We start from the raw sequence: 18539 nt of genomic DNA, 5'->3' as shown, positions 1-18539 counted from the left end.
AGGGGTGCGTGTATATGAGGGGTGCGTGTATATGAGGGGTGCGTGTATGAGATGTTCGTGTATATGAGGGGTGCGTGTATATGAGGGGTGCGTGTATATGAGGGGTGCGTGTATGAGATGTTCGTGTATATGAGGGGTGCGTGTATATGAGGGGTGCGTGTATATGAGGGGTGCGTGTATGAGATGTTCGTGTATATGAGGGGTGCGTGTATATGAGGGGTGCGTGTATATGAGGGGTGCGTGTATGAGATGTTCGTGTATATGAGGGGTGCGTCTATATGAGGGGTAATAGGACAATATGGTGGGGGGGGGGGGGGGGGACTATCTTGTCCTATGTATGTATGTAACTCCCGGAAATAATGCACGCGTGTATATGAGGGGTGCGTGTATATGAGGGGTGCGTGTATATGAGGGGTGCGTGTATGAGATGTGCGTGTATATGAGATGTGCGTGTATATGAGATGTGCGTGTATATGAGATGTGCGAGTATATGAGGGGTGCGTGTATATGAGGGGTGCGTGTATATGAGGGGTGCGTGTATGAGATGTTCGTGTATATGAGGGGTGCGTGTATATGAGGGGTGCGTGTATATGAGGGGTGCGTGTATATGAGGGGTGCGTGTATGAGATGTTCGTGTATATGAGGGGTGCGTGTATATGAGGGGTGCGTGTATATGAGGGGTGCGTGTATATGAGGGGTGCGTGTATATGAGGGGTGCGTGTATGAGATGTTCGTGTATATGAGGGGTGCGTCTATATGAGGGGTAATAGGACAATATGGTGGGGGGGGGGGGGGGGGGACTATCTTGTCCTATGTATGTATGTAACTCCCGGAAATAATCCCGCAAGATATATCAGACAGGACGTGACGTCATGACTTTATTTATCAGCTGCTGATATGGCTCCGCCCCGCTTCTGTCTCCATGGTAACAGGTCAGTGTCAGGCACCTCTCAGTCGCCTCTCTTGCAGAGACGGGGTCCTGCCGGCTGGCTCTGTCGCCATGGTGACCGGTCAGGCACCTCTCCAGTGTCTCAGTTTCCGGCGGGGGCCTGACAGCACTTCCGGCCGGTCCCACGTGCGCAGGAAGATGGCGGAGCTGCAGATGAAGCTGCTGAGGAGGAAAATCCAGAAGAAGAATGAGAAGATCCGGAGAAGAAACCGGGAGCGGAGGGAGAGGGAGGGTGAGAGGGGGACCCGAGGGGGAGAGTGAGAGAGGGACCCGAGGGGGAGAGTGAGAGAGGGACCCGAGTGAGAGAGGGACCCGGGGGGAGGGGGGGAGAGTGAGAGAGGGACCCGGGGGGAGGGGGAGAGAGGGACCCGGGGGTAGAGAGGGACCCGGGGGAGAGAGGGACCCGGGGGGGAGGGGGAGAGAGGGACCCGGGGGGGAGGGGGAGAGAGGGACCCGGGGGGGGAGAGAGGGATCCGGGGGGGGAGGGGGAGAGAGGGACCCGGGGGAGAGAGGGACCCGGGGGGGGGAGGGGGAGAGAGGGACCCGGGGGGGGGAGGGGGAGAGAGGGACCCGGGGGGGGGGAGGGGGAGAGAGGGACCCGGGGGGGGGAGGGGGAGAGAGGGACCCGGGGGGGGGAGGGGGAGAGAGGGACCCGGGGGGGGGAGGGGGAGAGAGGGACCCGGGGGGGGGAGGGGGAGAGAGGGACCCGGGGGGGAAGGGGGAGAGAGGGACCCGGGGGGGGGAGGGTGAGAGAGGAACCCGGGGAGAGGGGGACCCTGGGGGGGAGGGGGGAGAGGAGGACCCTGGGGGGGAGGGGGGAGAGGAGGACCCGAGGGGAGGGTGAGAGTGGGACCCGGGGGGAGGGTGAGAGTGGGACCGGGGAAGTGTCTTTGTGGGGGAGAGGGAAGTGTCGAGTGTGACATGTGGCTGAAGATCCTGACAACCCTCAGTCTGGGGTGTGACTAGATGGTGTGGTGTGTGAGATATATATATATATATATATATCTCACACACTGCGTACGTGTGCACATACTTTGTACATGGACAATCCTGGCCCCTTTAATGCAGCTCTGCACATGTGATGTGGGTTTCAGGCCGGGATCATCCACACCAAAGACTGTCTGTGTCTGTACACAGTTTTACTGATGTGTATGTAACATGACGAGAGGTTAACGACCTGTCCTGAGGCTCCTGCAGTGTGATATGTGGGTTACACTAGGAAAGGACAAGTCTGCCCCAAAATCCCGCAAGTCATATTAACCCTTTCACTGCCAGAGGACCCAGCGCCGCGCTGTAATCGGCCAGGAGGAAGCACGTCAGCGTAAATGCTGATCTCTAAATATATCCTGACCATGGTTTGTAGGGAAAGCAGTAGTGCTCACTGATCCGGAGGAGGAAGCTGCTGTCGTGGAGCCGAAGGTACAGGAAGAGGTGAAAAATGCTGAGGAACAAAGTGTAACGGCCAACGGGGAGATCGTCGGGGGCAACAAGCCTCCCGCGTCCAAGAAGAAAAAGAGGAAGGTCGTGGGGAAGGCTGGAGAAACGGGTGGGTTTTCATTATTATTTCTCACATGAGCTTTTAATCCTGGGGATATTTGTATACTGGACCAGGTTTAGGAAGCAGTCGCTTCTTCAGCTCTGCAGCTCTATCGGGCTTTTATCATTTGTTATTTTGATATCTTGTGATGAACCTTCCTGTATTTCTTAAGCCTTTTACAAGTTAAATAGCTGCTAAAGTGTTGCCGTCTCTGTTTTTAATTAACATTTTTAATAATTGTTTGGAATTGGTTCCTCTTGTATTTCCTCAGATTTTTTTGCTCCTTGCTTCATTTGAGTTTTTCTTTCCCTAATTATTTAGTTTTCTTCTGCTTGCTTCTCTTTTGGGTACAGTGGGCATGTCCTGTTTGTACAGTCCTTCTTTTGTAGACCACGTTATTACAAATGAATAAAGTCTGTCGCTTGGCGTGACGCTTCTGTTAGAGGGCGCCTCGACAGTCCCAGGACTGAGGCTGCGTTTCTTGTACAGATCAATACATGACTTTACTTCCTGTCCGCGTGCGCCCTGGAGCTGCATTGCAGGATGTTCCACTGTCCAACGCTTCCCTGTTTTCAGCTTTCTGGTTATTTCTTGTTAGATGCAAAGAAAGTCAAAATCGGAGAGGTTGGTCCTGTGGAGACAATAGACTCAAAGGAGCAAACCAGACCTGAAAAGAAAGGCGGCGACGAGGAGGAGGAGGATGATGAGCCCAGCTTACCTATTGGTCTGACAGGTGGGTCCTATACCACAGGTATGAAATACTGTGGGTCACATTGTGACATTACTATGCAATGCTTTGGGTTTCTGCTGTTCCTCTGGAATCTTCCCTGTAACATTTGGGCTTTATTAATGTGTTTGATTAGTAAATCTAAGCCCGGCGGGTGACCCACTTTTTTTATTGACTTTGCACCGGATTTAAATCCGATAACAATCGCTCTCGTGTTAATATTATCTGTACGTTTCACTGCAGATTCTCCTTTTTGTCCAAACGACTCAAAATTCACTTGTAGGTTCAAATGATATCTAATATACCAATATATACATGTATAGCACTGCTCGTTCTAGTTCCGTCTTTCTCTTCAGCGCAGAACATTGCAAACCTATGTTCTCCTCCTCTTTGCTCAGGGGCCTTTGAGGACACGGCCTTCTCGTCCCTGGCTGACTCTGTCAATGAGAGCACCCGGAGAGCCATCTCCGAGATGGGATTCACTCACATGACTGAGATCCAGCACAAGTCCATCAGACCCCTGCTGGAGGGCAGGTAAGGAAGCCACGTGGGACGTCCTCTGAGTGCTTCGCTCTGTGAGCCTGGCTCTTTCTCTCCCTGTTTATTGGATGTGTAATTGTTCTCCTTGGCATCGTTTCACGGTGTAACGATTCAGGAGCTGTGCATCGTTTCACGGTGTAACGATTCAGGAGCTGTGCATCGTTTCACTGTGTAACGATCCAGGAACTGTGCATCGTTTCACGGTGTAACGATTCAGGAGCTGTGCATCGTTTCACTGTGTAACGATTCAGGAGCTGTGCATCGTTTCACGGTGTAACGATTCAGGAGCTGTGCATCGTTTCACGGTGTAACGATTCAGGAGCTGTGCATCGTTTCACGGTGTAACGATTCAGGAGCTGTGCATCGTTTCACGGTGTAACGATTCAGGAGCTGTGCATCGTTTCACGGTGTAATTGTTCTCCTTGGCATCGTTTCACGGTGTAACGATTCAGGAGCTGTGCATCGTTTCACGGTGTAACGATTCAGGAGCTGTGCATTGTTTCACTGTGTAACGATTTAGGAGCTGTGCATCGTTTCACGGTGTAACGATTCAGGAGCTGTGCATCGTTTCACGGTGTAACGATTCAGGAGCTGTGCATCGTTTCACGGTGTAACGATTCAGGAGCTGTGCATCGTTTCACGGTGTAACGATTTAGGAGCTGTGCATCGTTTCACGGTGTAACGATTCAGGAGCTGTGCATCGTTTCACGGTGTAACGATTCAGGAGCTGTGCATCGTTTCACGGTGTAACGATTCAGGAGCTGTGCATCGTTTCACGGTGTAACGATTCAGGAGCTGTGCATCGTTTCACGGTGTATTAAGGGTTCTGAGATGGGGTATATAAAATAATAGGAGGAGAGAGGAAAGAACCCTATGTGATGCACTCAACCCTACTAATGAAAATAATAAAGTTTTATTTATTGATAATTGAAAAATGCAAACATAACAAATGTATTTAAAACCTAAAAAGTGTACTGCGCAGTTCTGATGTGCATTCACTCTGGATGACCAGGTAGTGTCATAGTTCGTGTGATGCACAGTAGATTAGAGAAACTGTAGATTCTCACAATACTAGTGTGAGAATGATATAGTGAATGCACAATGTATATAACCCTGTCAGGGAAATAACTAGTGTGCACTCTACATAGGTATTGTGATACACAGGCACTGGGAGCATTAATAGTGCAGCACTGTGTTACAAGGCTGCAGTAAGGTACATAGCACTGCTGCATACACAGGAAGCCAAATGCAAACCCAGATAGGGAAGGACCCCCCTGATGACAGATCAATGGGAGCGCTGCTGGGAGGTGGGTGCAGGTAAGTATACCCCGTGGTTAACCTCATGAGGGGACTCCAGACTAATAGCCAGAACTCACACTTTTTAGCTCCTTCCAGGGGGGGGGGGGAAAGGTGTTATCACAACCCTGCTGTGTATATATACTTAGGGCTAGCCAGTGCCAGCAGAAGGTCTGATATGCCTAGTTTCTAGCTAGTGGGATCCACATCTGTGGCCCACATCAAGGTTTAAGCTAATCTACAGGACGTAAGCAAACTCCTATGAGTTTGACACTGCAGCAGTACAGCCGGCGTCATAGCGACGTGATGACGTCATAGCGATGGGATGACGTCATAGCGACGCCGGCTGTACTGCTGCAGTGTCAAACTCATAGGAGTTTGCTTACGTCCTGTAGATTAGCTTAAACCTTGATGTGGGCCACAGATGTGGATCCCACTAGCTAGAAACTAGGCATATCAGACCTTCTGCTGGCACTGGCTAGCCCTAAGTATATATACACAGCAGGGTTGTGATAACACCTTTCCCCCCCCCCCCTGGAAGGAGCTAAAAAGTGTGAGTTCTGGCTATTAGTCTGGAGTCCCCTCATGAGGTTAACCACGGGGTATACTTACCTGCACCCACCTCCCAGCAGCGCTCCCATTGATCTGTCATCAGGGGGGTCCTTCCCTATCTGGGTTTGCATTTGGCTTCCTGTGTATGCAGCAGTGCTATGTACCTTACTGCAGCCTTGTAACACAGTGCTGCACTATTAATGCTCCCAGTGCCTGTGTATCACAATACCTATGTAGAGTGCACACTAGTTATTTCCCTGACAGGGTTATATACATTGTGCATTCACTATATCATTCTCACACTAGTATTGTGAGAATCTACAGTTTCTCTAATCTACTGTGCATCACACGAACTATGACACTACCTGGTCATCCAGAGTGAATGCACATCAGAACTGCGCAGTACACTTTTTAGGTTTTAAATACATTTGTTATGTTTGCATTTTTCAATTATCAATAAATAAAACTTTATTATTTTCATTAGTAGGGCTGAGTGCATCACATAGGGTTCTTTCCTCTCTCCTCCTATACGCTAAGTTTCACCCTGATAGCACCTCCCTAGAAAGTCTATTTTGAGCTGAGCAGGATTTTTCCCTCCCCACCCCTTCCCCTTCCCTTTCCCCCCACTGACTGTATATAGAATAATCTGGTGGGATCCTCTTGTTACCCATGTTACTGAGAATATGAATTGTTCCTCTGGCTGATATACTCGCACGGGTTACATGTTCCCTGCGTTTTGCCGTGCGGCATGACGCTTCAGGGAATACTCTCCATATGAAGCCTCTGTTTCTCTTGTACCATTTTTAGAGATGTTCTGGCAGCCGCCCGTACGGGCAGCGGAAAAACTCTGGCCTTCCTGATCCCAGCCATAGAGCTGGTCTACAAACTCCGATTCATGCCCAGAAATGGTGAGTAATCTTTCCTGTGTGCCGCCAGGAGGGCGAGTTTGTGCTCGGAGATCAGTGTCGTGTTTGGAAAGGCTCACACTGTGGAGTTGTGGGGGGCGCGGCAGAGTCACTGGGGGGGTCGTGCTTGGAGATATTCCGCGGCTGTTACCCTGTTCTGTTCCTGTCACCCCCAGGCACGGGTGTACTCATCCTGTCCCCCACGCGGGAGCTGGCCATGCAGACCTACGGGGTCCTGAAGGAGCTGATGGCTCATCACGTTCACACATACGGCCTGGTCATGGGGGGCAGCAACAGGTCTGCAGAGGCTCAAAAACTCGCCAACGGGGTCAACATTGTGGTGGCAACTCCCGGCAGACTGCTGGACCATATGCAGGTACAACTGATCAGCACTGGCCTTGGTGGGTGACTGACAACCAGTGTCGGCAAGTCAATGTGGGTGGGGGAGAGGTGGGCTGGTTGAGCGGGGAGAGGCGTGTGTGCGCGCGGGTGTGTGCGTGCGTCCGCGCGCGTATATATATCACCGCTGCTTCCTGTGTTTGTGCAGAACACGCCTGGTTTCATGTACAAGAACCTGCAGTGTCTGGTGATTGACGAGGCAGATAGGATCCTGGAGGTCGGCTTTGAACAGGAAATGAAACAGATAATCAATCTGTTGCCAAGTAAGTGCCACCGACCTGCCCGGCGAGCCTTTCGTCTGTCTCATGTGTCTGTCTGTCTCATGTGTCTGTCTGTCTGTCTGTCTGTCTGTGTCACTCACTCACTCATATAGAGGTGAGTTTTCATTGAGCTGGTGGTGGGGGGGAGAGAGGCTGATAGTGCGAGGTAGGGAGTCCCAGAGATGGGGACGGGATGGTGCCGGTGTTTGAGGGACTATTTGGGGTATCGGCGTATCACTCCCCACGTTATATTCCCTAACGCTGGCAGAGCGCAACCTCCGGTTATTTACCATGATAAGCGACTCGTTTGTCTGAATTCCGTGTTTCCCTTTCTCCTCCCAGAACGCAGACAGACGATGCTGTTTTCTGCCACTCAGACTCGCAAAGTAGAGGACCTGGCAAGGATCTCCCTGAAAAAGGAGCCGTTATATGTCGGAGTGGATGATAACAAAGACACAGCGACTGTGGATGGGCTGGAGCAGGTACTGCGGAGACCTCCGCTCTGTAACATCACTGTCTCCTTCCACTCCCTTGGGTTGGGGGGGGGGGGTGAGGTTGAGGTCTCCTTCCTCTCCCTTGGGTTGGGAGGGGTGAGGTTGGGGTCTCCTTCCACTCCCTTGCTTTGGGTGAGGTTGAGGTCTCCTTCCACTCCCTTCGTTTCGGGGGGGGGGGGTGAGGTCGGGGTCTCCTTCCACTCCCTTCGGTTAGGGGGAGGGGTTGAGGTCAGGGTCTCCTTCCACTCCCTTGGGTTGGGGGGGGGGGGGTGAGGTCAGGGTCTCCTTCCACTCCCTTGGGTTGGGGGGGGGGGTGAGGTCAGGGTCTCCTTCCACTCCCTTGGGTTAGGGGGAGGGGGGGAGGTCGGGGTTTCCTTGCTCACCCTTTGGTTAGGGGGGGGGGGTGAGGTTGAGGTTTCCTTGCTCACCCTCAGGTTGGGGGGGGGGGAGGGAGATGGGAGGGGCGAGGTCTCCTCGCCTTGTGTCGTTGCTGCATGTAGTAGACGGCCGCTTGTAATGGGGATTATACCCAGAAGCGGAAGCTTCTCTGTAACGGTGTCTGGGCCGGCGCCTGTTTCAGGGCTACGTGGTGTGTCCCTCGGAGAAGAGATTCCTCTTACTGTTCACGTTCCTGAAGAAGAATCGGAAGAAGAAGATGATGGTTTTCTTCTCCTCCTGCATGTCCGTGAAATATCATTACGAGCTTCTCAACTACATTGACCTGCCGGTGATGGCAATCCACGTGAGTACCGGGTACCGGATATTGCATGTCTGTGTAATAGGAAGGAAGGTTTTATTCAAATTAACAAAGAATCTGCCTTTTATTTCAATCCATAAGTTTTATGTAACTAGTTATTTTTCACATTCGGCTGCTGCTTTTATCCATTGATAAACCGTTGATTTTATTTCTGCGAGTGTGTGTGGAACAAGCCGCGTGTGTGTGTGTGGTGAGTGTGTGTGTGGTGAGTGTGTGTGTGGTGAGTGTGTGTGTGGTGAGTGTGTGTGTGGTGAGTGTGTGTGTGGTGAGTGTGTGTGGTGAGTGTGTGGTGAGTGTGTGGTGAGTGTGTGGTGAGTGTGTGGTGTGTGTGTGTGTGTGTGGTGAGTGTGTGTGTGGTGTGTGTGTGTGGTGAGTGTGTGTGTGTGTGTGTGGTGAGTGTGTGAGTGTGTGTGTGTGTGTGTGGTGTGTGTGTGTGTGTGTGTGTGTGGTGAGTGTGTGTGGGTGTGTGTGTGTGTGGTGAGTGTGTGTGGTGAGTGTGTGTGGTGAGTGTGTGTGGTGAGTGTGTGTGGTGAGTGTGTGTGGTGAGTGTGTGTGGTGAGTGTGTGTGGTGAGTGTGTGTGTGGTGAGTGTGTGTGTGGTGAGTGTGTGTGTGGTGAGTGTGTGTGTGGTGAGTGTGTGTGTGGTGAGTGTGTGTGTGGTGAGTGTGTGTGTGGTGAGTGTGTGTGTGGTGAGTGTGTGTGTGGTGAGTGTGTGTGTGGTGAGTGTGTGTGTGGTGAGTGTGTGTGTGGTGAGTGTGTGTGTGGTGAGTGTGTGTGTGGTGAGTGTGTGTGTGGTGAGTGTGTGTGTGGTGAGTGTGTGTGTGGTGAGTGTGTGTGTGTGTGGTGAGTGTGTGTGTGTGTGGTGAGTGTGTGTGTGTGTGGTGAGTGTGTGTGTGTGGTGAGTGAGTGTGTGTGTGGTGAGTGTGTGTGTGTGTGGTGAGTGTGTGTGGTGAGTGTGTGTGTGTGGTGAGTGAGTGTGTGTGTGGTGAGTGAGTGTGTGTGTGGTGAGTGAGTGTGTGTGTGGTGTGTGTGTGTGTGTGGTGAGTGTGTGTGTGTGGTGAGTGTGTGTGTGTGTGTGTGTGTGGTGAGTGTGTGTGTGTGTGTGTGTGTGTGTGTGTGTGTGTGTGTGGTGAGTGTGTGTGGTGAGTGTGTGTGGTGAGTGTGTGTGGTGAGTGTGTGTGGTGAGTGTGTGTGGTGTGTGTGGTGAGTGTGTGTGGTGAGTGTGTGTGGTGAGTGTGTGTGGTGAGTGTGTGTGTGTGTGTGTGGTGAGTGTGTGTGTGTGGTGAGTGTGTGTGTGTGTGGTGTGTGTGTGTGTGTGTGGTGAGTGTGTGTGGTGAGTGTGTGTGGTGAGTGTGTGTGTGTGGTGAGTGTGTGTGTGTGTGTGGTGAGTGTGTGTGTGTGGTGAGTGTGTGTGTGTGTGTGTGTGTGTGTGTGTGGTGAGTGTGTGTGGTGAGTGTGTGTGGTGAGTGTGTGTGTGGTGAGTGTGTGTGTGTGTGTGGTGAGTGTGTGTGTGTGGTGAGAGTGTGTGTGTGTGTGGTGAGTGTGTGTGTGTGTGGTGAGTGTGTGTGTGTGTGGTGAGTGTGTGTGTGTGTGGTGAGTGTGTGTGTGTGTGTGTGTGTGTGTGTGTGTGTGTGTGTGTGGTGAGTGTGTGGTGAGTGTGTGTGGTGAGTGTGTGGTGAGTGTGTGTGGTGAGTGTGTGTGGTGTGTGTGTGTGTGTGTGGTGAGTGTGTGTGGTGAGTGTGTGTGTGTGGTGAGTGTGTGTGTGTGTGTGGTGAGTGTGTGTGTGTGGTGAGTGTGTGTGTGTGTGTGTGTGGTGAGTGTGTGTGTGTGTGGTGAGTGTGTGTGTGTGTGGTGAGTGTGTGTGTGTGTGGTGAGTGTGTGTGTGTGTGTGTGTGTGTGTGTGTGTGTGTGTGTGTGGTGAGTGTGTGGTGAGTGTGTGTGGTGAGTGTGTGGTGAGTGTGTGTGGTGAGTGTGTGTGGTGTGTGTGTGGTGTGTGTGGTGAGTGTGTGTGGTGAGTGTGTGTGGTGTGTGTGTGTGGTGAGTGTGTGTGTGTGGTGTGAGTGTGTGTGTGGTGTGTGTGTGTGTGTGTGTGTGTGTGTGGTGAGTGTGTGTGTGTGTGTGTGGTGAGTGTGTGTGTGTGTGGTGAGTGTGTGTGTGTGTGGTGAGTGTGTGTGTGTGTGGTGAGTGTGTGTGTGTGTGTGGTGAGTGTGTGTGTGTGTGTGGTGAGTGTGTGTGTGTGTGGTGAGTGTGTGTGGTGAGTGTGTGTGTGTGGTGTGTGTGTGTGTGTGTGTGTGTGTGTGTGTGTGTGTGGTGAGTGTGTGTGGTGAGTGTGTGTGTGTGGTGAGTGTGTGTGTGTGTGTGTGGTGAGTGTGTGTGTGTGGTGAGTGTGTGTGTGAGTGTGTGTGTGTGTGTGTGGTGAGTGTGTGTGGTGAGTGTGTGTGTGTGTGTGTGTGGTGAGTGTGTGTGTGTGTGTGTGGTGAGTGTGTGTGTGTGTGTGTGGTGAGTGTGTGTGTGTGTGGTGAGTGTGTGTGTGTGTGGTGAGTGTGTGTGTGTGTGGTGAGTGTGTGTGTGTGTGGTGAGTGTGTGTGTGTGTGGTGAGTGTGTGTGTGTGTGGTGAGTGTGTGTGTGTGGTGAGTGTGTGTGTGAGTGTGTGTGTGTGTGTGTGTGGTGAGTGTGTGTGGTGAGTGTGTGTGTGTGTGTGTGGTGAGTGTGTGTGTGTGTGTGTGTGGTGAGTGTGTGTGTGTGTGGTGAGTGTGTGTGTGTGTGGTGAGTGTGTGTGTGTGTGGTGAGTGTGTGTGTGTGTGGTGAGTGTGTGTGTGTGTGGTGAGTGTGTGGTGAGTGTGTGTGTGTGTGTGTGTGTGTGTGTGTGGTGTGTGTGGTGTGTGTGGTGTGTGTGGTGTGTGTGGTGTGTGTGGTGTGTGTGGTGTGTGTGGTGAGTGTGTGGTGAGTGTGTGGTGAGTGTGTGGTGAGTGTGTGTGTGTGTGTGTGTGTGTGTGTGTGTGTGTGTGTGTGTGTGTGTGTGTGTGTGTGTGTGTGTGTGTGTGTGTGTGCGTGCGTGTGTAACAAGCCGCGCGGGCGTGACCCATTTCTGGGGTTGTATATATGGATCAGTAAGAATCGTCTTCCCGCTGCACACAGGGGAAGCAGAAACAGACCAAGCGAACGACCACCTTCTTCCAGTTCTGTAACGCGGACTCCGGCATCCTGCTGTGCACGGACGTCGCGGCCAGAGGCCTGGACATCCCCGAGGTGGACTGGATCGTCCAGTATGACCCTACAGATGACCCCAAGGTGAGTGCACTGGCCATCCCTTCAGTACTGAGCTTGCAGAGCGCTGGGTGTTGGTATCATGCGCTGTGATGAGAATCTCAGTCTGCGTCAGTGACCGGCTCGGCCGTTACAGGGAAGCTGCCGGCAAAGGGAATTATTTATTCGTTCATCTATTGCTAAACTTCCCACGTGTGATCGTGTATCAGACACTTGGAGGTCGGCGCTGTATGGCGGATGTTTATCCGTACTGTGTTGGCGTTGCAGGGAGTAATGTGTTACATTTATATACTTGCCTAGTGACACAGTTACACAGTTACATAGTTACACAGTAGATAAGGTTGAAAAAGGACATACGTCCATCAAGTTCAACCTATGCTAAATTTAGACGACAGATACTTTATCCTATATCTATACTTACAGTATATTGATCCAGAGGAAGGCAAACACAAAACCCCAGTATCATATCATCCAATGATATCTCATAAGGGGAAAAATAAATTCCTTCCTGATCAACATCCTTCCCATGTATACTTATATGGTATATCCCTGTATATCTTTCCTTTCAAAAAAGAGGTCCAACCTTTTTTTTAACAAATCTATTGTATCTTCCATCACAGTCCCCATGAGTAATGAATCCCACATTGTAACTGCCCTTACTGTAAAGAACCCTTTCCTTTGATGCTGGTGAAATCTCCTTTCCTCCAACCTTAAGGGATGGCCCGAGTCCTTTGTACTGCCCGTGGGATGAATAGTTCTTTTGAAAGCTCCTTGAATTGTCCCTGAATATATTTGTATATAGTTATCATATCCCCTCTTAGACGCCTCTTTTCTAATGTAAACAAATCTAATTTAACTAGCCTCTCCTCATAAATCAGATTATCCATCCCCCTTATTAATTTGGTGGCTCTTCTCTGCACTCTCTCTAGTTCCATAATGTCTTTTCAATGCAGTGGCGCCCAAAATTGTACTCCATATTCAAGGTGTGGTCTTACTAATGCTTTGTAAAGGGGAATAATTATGTTTACTTCCCTTCCATCCATTGCCCGTTTGATGCAAGATAAGATCTTTTTGCCTTTGCAGCTACTGCATGACATTGGGCACTATTGCCTGCAGTCTACAAGCACTCCTAAATCCTTCTCCATTAAGGATTCCCCAATATATCTCCATTTAATTTGTAAGTCGCCTGTTTGTTCTTGTTTCCCAAATGCATAACCTTACATTTATCTGTATTAAACCTCACCTGCCATTTACCTGCCCACGTTTCCAGTCTCTCCAAGTCCGTCTGAAGAGAAATTACATCCTGCTCTAATTCTACTACCTTACACAATTTAGTATCATCAGCAAAGATGGAGACTTTGCTCTCGATCCCAACCTCAAGGCCATTAATAAACAAGTTAAAAAGCAGGGGTCCCAGTACCGATCCCTGAGGTACTCCACTCACGACTTTAGCCCAACCTGAAAAAGTTCCATTTATGACAACCCTCTGTTGTCTGTCCTTTAACCAGTTTTAAATCCAGGTGCATATATTATTACTGAGTCCAACTTTATTTATTTTGTACACCAACCTCTTGTGTGAAACTGTATCAAAAGCCTTTGCAAAATCTAAGTAGACCACAGCAACTGCATTACCCTGGTCTAAATTCCTACTTACCTCCTCAAAGAAACAAATAAGGTTAGTTTGGCATGATCTATTCTTCATAAATCCATGCTGACTATTAAAATAATTTTGTTTTCCATTAGGTATTCCTGAATATTATCCCGTATTAAACCTTGAAGTAGTTTCCCTACTATTGAAGTCAGGCTTACAGGTCTGTAATTCCCCGGTTGTGATCTAGCTCCCTTTTAAAATATAGGCACCGCATCTGCTTTACGCCAATCTGAGCCTGTGGAAATGGAGTCCTTGAATGTTAAATATAATGGTTTTGCTATTACTGAGCTTAACTCCTTGAGAACTCTTGGATGTATGCCATCGGGGCCAGGTGCATTATTTACTTTAATTTTTTCAAGTCGCTTATGAACTTCTTCCTCAGTTAACCAATTGTTTATTAATATGGAGGTTGTGGCTTCCTCCTGCAGCACTACTATTGAAATTTATTCTTCCCTCGTAAACAGAGGCAAAGAATTGTTTAATACCTCAACTTTTACCTTATATCCAATAATCTGCCTACCCATCTCACACTGAAAGGGTCCTATATTTTCTTTTCTCATTTTTTTGTTATTAAGGTACTTAAAGAACTTTTTAGGGTTGACCTTACTTTCTATTGCAATCCTTTTTTCATTATCCATTTTTGCTAATTTGATTGCCCTTTTGCAATTTTTGTTACATTCCTTATAATTCTGATACGATGTCTCTGTCCCTTCTGACTTAAAGAATCTAAACGCCTTCCTCTTCTTGTCCATTTCCTCCCCTACCTGTTTATTTAGCCACATTGGTTTTGACTTATTTCTTTTATACTTATTACCCAAGGGTATACACTGATAAGTGTGCTTTTCTAACAATGTTTTAAAGACTGCCCATTTATCTTCTACATTTTTCCCTGCAAAACATCATCCCAATTTATTACTACTAGATTAGACCTCAGTTTATTAAAATCTGCCTTTCTAAAGTTTAAAGTCTTTGTTGAACCCAAGTAATCTGTTTTTTGATGATTTATTTCAAATGAGACCATGTTATGATCACTGTTACCCAAATGTTCCAGGACTTGAATATTTGTTATTACTTCTACATTGTTTGATATGACCAAATACAGAACTGCCCCTCTCCTGGTTGGTTCCTCAATAATTTGGGTCATATAATTGTCTTTAAGAACCCCCGAAATCCTGTTTCCTTTTGTTGTAACGCTAATCTCATTGCCCCAGTCTATGTCTGGATAATTAAAATCCCCCATTATGCAAACATGACCCAGTTTTGATGCCTTCTCCAATTGCAAAAGTATTTTAGCTTCCTCAATCTCACAGATATTAGGTGGTTTATAGCATATTCCCACAAACATTTTCTTTATACTTTTATCTCCACTGCTAATTTCTATCCACAAAGTCTCTACATTTTCATAATTCTCTTCGTAAACATCATCCCTTATAATAGGTTTTAGATCCGGTTTAACATATAGACATACTCCACCTCCTCTTCTATTTGCTCGATCCTTCTGAAAAAGAGAATAACCCTCTAAATTAACTGTCCAGTCATGAGTTTCATCCCACCATGTTTCAGTAATGCCTATGATATCATACTGCTCCCTTGCAGCTATTAATTCAAGCTCCCCCATTTTATCTGTCAGGCTTCTTGCATTAGCAAGCATGCATTTCAGTTTTTTTTCAGCTTGTACTATTATCTTATCTGCGCCTTCCTTTCTGTGCCCACTTTGTTTAGTCTTTAGAAGTTTTCTAGTATTATCTGTATTTACTATGGGTATCTCACTGCTTGTCAAACTTGCACTTGCCCCCATTCTACCTCCATACCCCCATTCTATTTCCCCATGTATTATATTTGTTATCTGTTTCATTCCCCTCCCCCCTCCATCCTAGTTTAAAATCTCCTCCAACCTTTTTAGCATTCTCCCCTTAGCACAGAAGATCCCTCTTCATTGAGGTGCAATCCGTCCCTAGAATATAGATGGCACCTCTCAGAAAAGGAGTCCCAGTGCTCTAAAACCCAAACCCCTCCTTCCTGCACCCCTTTCTTAGCCATGCATTAACCTCCCTGATCTGACTGTCTCCCTGTGGTAGCGCATGGCACTGGTAGTATTTCAGAAAATACTACCTTGGACGTCCTTGCCTTGGACATTTGCAAAGGGTTATCCTGGAAGTGTGAGAAGACGCAATGAGGTTGCGGACTGATAGAAGCGTTGTGTATATGTGTCATCTCTGTAGGAATATATACACCGTGTTGGCCGAACAGCCAGGGGTATTGATGGAAAAGGTCACGCACTACTCATCCTGCGGCCGGAGGAGCTGGGATTTCTGCGTTACCTGAAGCAGGCCAAGGTGTGTGTGTGTGTGTCACAGGATAGAGCAGAGTGTGTGTGTGTGTTAGGATGCAAAGAGGGTGTGTTGGCGTCTTACAGGATGCAGCAGAGGATGGTGTGTGCGTGTTCGTGCGTCTCACAGGATGCAGCAGAGGGTGTGTACGTGCGTCTCACAGGATGCAGCAGAGGGTGTGTACGTGCGTCTCAGGATGCAGCAGAGGTGTGTGCGTGCGTCTCACGGTGCAGCAGAGGGTGTGTGCATGCGTCTCACAGGATGCAGCAGAGGACGTGTGCGTGCGTGCGTCTCACAGGATGCAGCAGAGGGTGTGTGTGTGTGTGTGTGTGTGTGTGTGTGTGTGTGTGTGTGTCACCCCTTTACCTCTGTTTTGAAGCTGTGATATTTTTTGTTACCTTTTTTAGGTGCCGTTGAGTGAATTTGAATTTTCTTGGAGTAAAATCTCTGACATTCAGTCCCAGGTACATTTATATATAACCCCAGATGTTATTCTTCTCGTATGTATGTGCACAGGACAGTGATCCAATGCAGTGTGTGTGACTCGTGTCCTTGTCACCTCCCGGGGGGACGAGAGCCAAAGGTTTAATCTTTGTCAGTAAGCGCTGCAGTAGTCCGTTTTTGGGGGTGGGGGTGTGTTCCTCCACGTAGTACTTATTGTTAGTAAGGATCCGCTGGTCTCTGACGTGGGATCCCGCTGTTGCACAATGTCTCGTGCCTGACTTGTCCTTATTTGTTTCCAGCTGGAGAAGCTAATAGAGAAGAATTATTACCTGCACAAGTCTGCGCAGGAGGCGTACAAAGCGTATATCCGGGCCTACGACTCGCACTCCCACAAGCAGATATTCAATGTTAACACCCTGGACCTGCCCAAAGTCTCCATCTCCTTTGGGTTCCAGGTGCCTCCCTTCGTGGACCTAAGTATCCTTTCTCACGGGGCTCACAAAATGGAGAATTCAATTTGCACCTGGGTTTATCCTGAGTTCATCTTCATATGATATAAGGTGCAAAACTGCTAACCGTATGCGCGCATCTGCACCTCTCTCCTCCACATGGCAGGACCCCGGAGGGGGGACGTCGGGGGTATTTATACCAAGTGCTCTGCAACATCTAGGCTGGGAAAGTGGTGAGAGTTCTACCCAGACCAGTAACGGGGTAACTGGACAGAGCAGGCCACGTGTTCTCAGCAGCCCTGTCTGTAACCGGGAGCATCTCTGTGCTTCCCCCCCACACGATGCGGCGTGGAATATTCCTGTCACATGCTGCAGCGAGACATTATGTCTGTTATGTATTAATCTTAGTCTGTATTGTCTCGTAGTAATAATTACCATGTTTTAATCTGTTAGGCTTCTGCTGAAGCGGTGGGCTTGGTCACGCAAGGAGGCCAATGTGTTCACATTCTGTGACACCCCATTTGCAGAACCCACTCAACGTATCGGCAGAGCGAGGCTCTGTCTCTTCCCCTCTAATCTTTCCGCGGAAGTGTCTGGATGACCCGCTGTATTGTGAGGGAACAGACCTGGAGATGTTCTAGCTTCGTACACAGACGTAAAGATAACATGTGCAGGGAAGTTTGCTGTGAGCTAGGTTTACACGTGTATTTGATTCATTGCTGCCTGTGCGTTCCCTTAACCAAATCTTCCCAGATGTGAACAGCAGCGGTGGGAACAAACTGCAGAAGCGAGGCGGCGGTGGGGGCTTTGGGTATCAGAAATCCAAGAACCAGCACAAAACCAGGATCTTCAAACACATCAACAAAAGCGGGCGAGCGTCTGGCAGGCAGTTCACACGCTGAGGTCCCTGCGGCATGCGGCCATCATGAGAACTTCCCCTCCCACTGACCTAGAATCTCCCTGTAAAGTCACATTTCCTCTGCTCGCATTATGAATGTGCCGTGTGCGGCCTGCGTTCTCCGGAGATAAAGATGTCCTCGGCAGCCGCTAATCTCCGGAGAACTCGTTTGTCTGTTAAACGGCCGCACAACACATTTGCATTTCTCCAGGACCAAGACGGCTATTAAAGCTTTGAGCGCGAGAACGCCACCTCCTTACCCGTCTGATTCTAGAAGTGCTTACATTACACTGAGTGCTCATTTGCATGTCCTTACCCAGAATCCCTGGCTGCAGCAGAAGCACTGTATGCTGAGAGATGATGGTGGAAGGCGGGGTGGTGGACCTGTCAGACATGTGAATGTGCTCACACGTGATCCTTTTTATTTGCTGAACATTACAAGCGGATCCATTTCTTACCGGAGGACGATCCAGTGTTCAGATCGCATCTCTGGTGACCGGTGGCAGATTTAGTCATCCTCACCCTGAGGTGGAAATCCTTATAGTGCATAAGTATACTTTTTATATATGAGATACGACTGCTCAATTTACAGCCTTTTTCCAAGTATTTACAGCACGAAAATAAAATGTTACCAGTTTCCCAACAAACAGCATGGATTGCATAATTAATGCTGATGTAATGATGCGAGACCGTTCATACAGGAATGCAGAGTGACGTGTCTTGTTATCGGGCTTCTGCTCGTGTCATTGCCCCCCACACGCAGAGGACAGTACGGGGATTGCCCGGGGGCAGAATATCTGGAAGGTTTACTGTATGTAAAGCCTTAAACTAGAGATGTAATGTCTGCATTCCCACGTCTTCAGGCTGATACACTGAAAGTGTGTGTGTGTGTGTGTGTGTGTGTGTGTGTGTGTCTCACATCCCAGCACGGCGCGGTATTATCCAGGTGTAAATTAGTGTGCTGCTAGAAAGAGGGTGGGGGGTTTGAGCTGTCCCAGCAAAGACCTCTAAATCGCCTAACCTCCCGAGTCCTGTAGCAAAGGTCTAAATGAGTGTATATTATTACTGTGGTTTCACTGCGCTCT

At 49.0% G+C, this 18539-nt stretch overlaps 1 protein-coding gene across 1 annotated transcript; it reads left to right on the top strand.

The window, feature by feature from the left end:
• The first annotated feature begins 950 nt into the window (after positions 1 to 950).
• Positions 951 to 18101, top strand: DDX18 (DEAD-box helicase 18). The gene is made up of 14 exons (XM_075584586.1): positions 951 to 1181; positions 2313 to 2495; positions 3085 to 3219; positions 3612 to 3747; positions 6409 to 6509; positions 6683 to 6882; positions 7054 to 7168; positions 7508 to 7647; positions 8240 to 8401; positions 11554 to 11706; positions 15556 to 15669; positions 16071 to 16127; positions 16407 to 16584; positions 17310 to 18101. Exons 1-14 carry the CDS (start codon positions 1001 to 1003, stop codon positions 17456 to 17458), a joined length of 2004 nt encoding a protein of 667 aa, XP_075440701.1. The 5' UTR covers positions 951 to 1000; the 3' UTR covers positions 17459 to 18101.
• Positions 18102 to 18539: the final 438 nt, after the last annotated feature.

Source organism: Ascaphus truei, unplaced genomic scaffold (assembly GCF_040206685.1).
Source record: "Ascaphus truei isolate aAscTru1 unplaced genomic scaffold, aAscTru1.hap1 HAP1_SCAFFOLD_665, whole genome shotgun sequence".
Lineage (NCBI taxonomy): Eukaryota > Metazoa > Chordata > Amphibia > Anura > Ascaphidae > Ascaphus > Ascaphus truei.
This window is presented reverse-complemented; position numbering and strand designations above follow the sequence as displayed.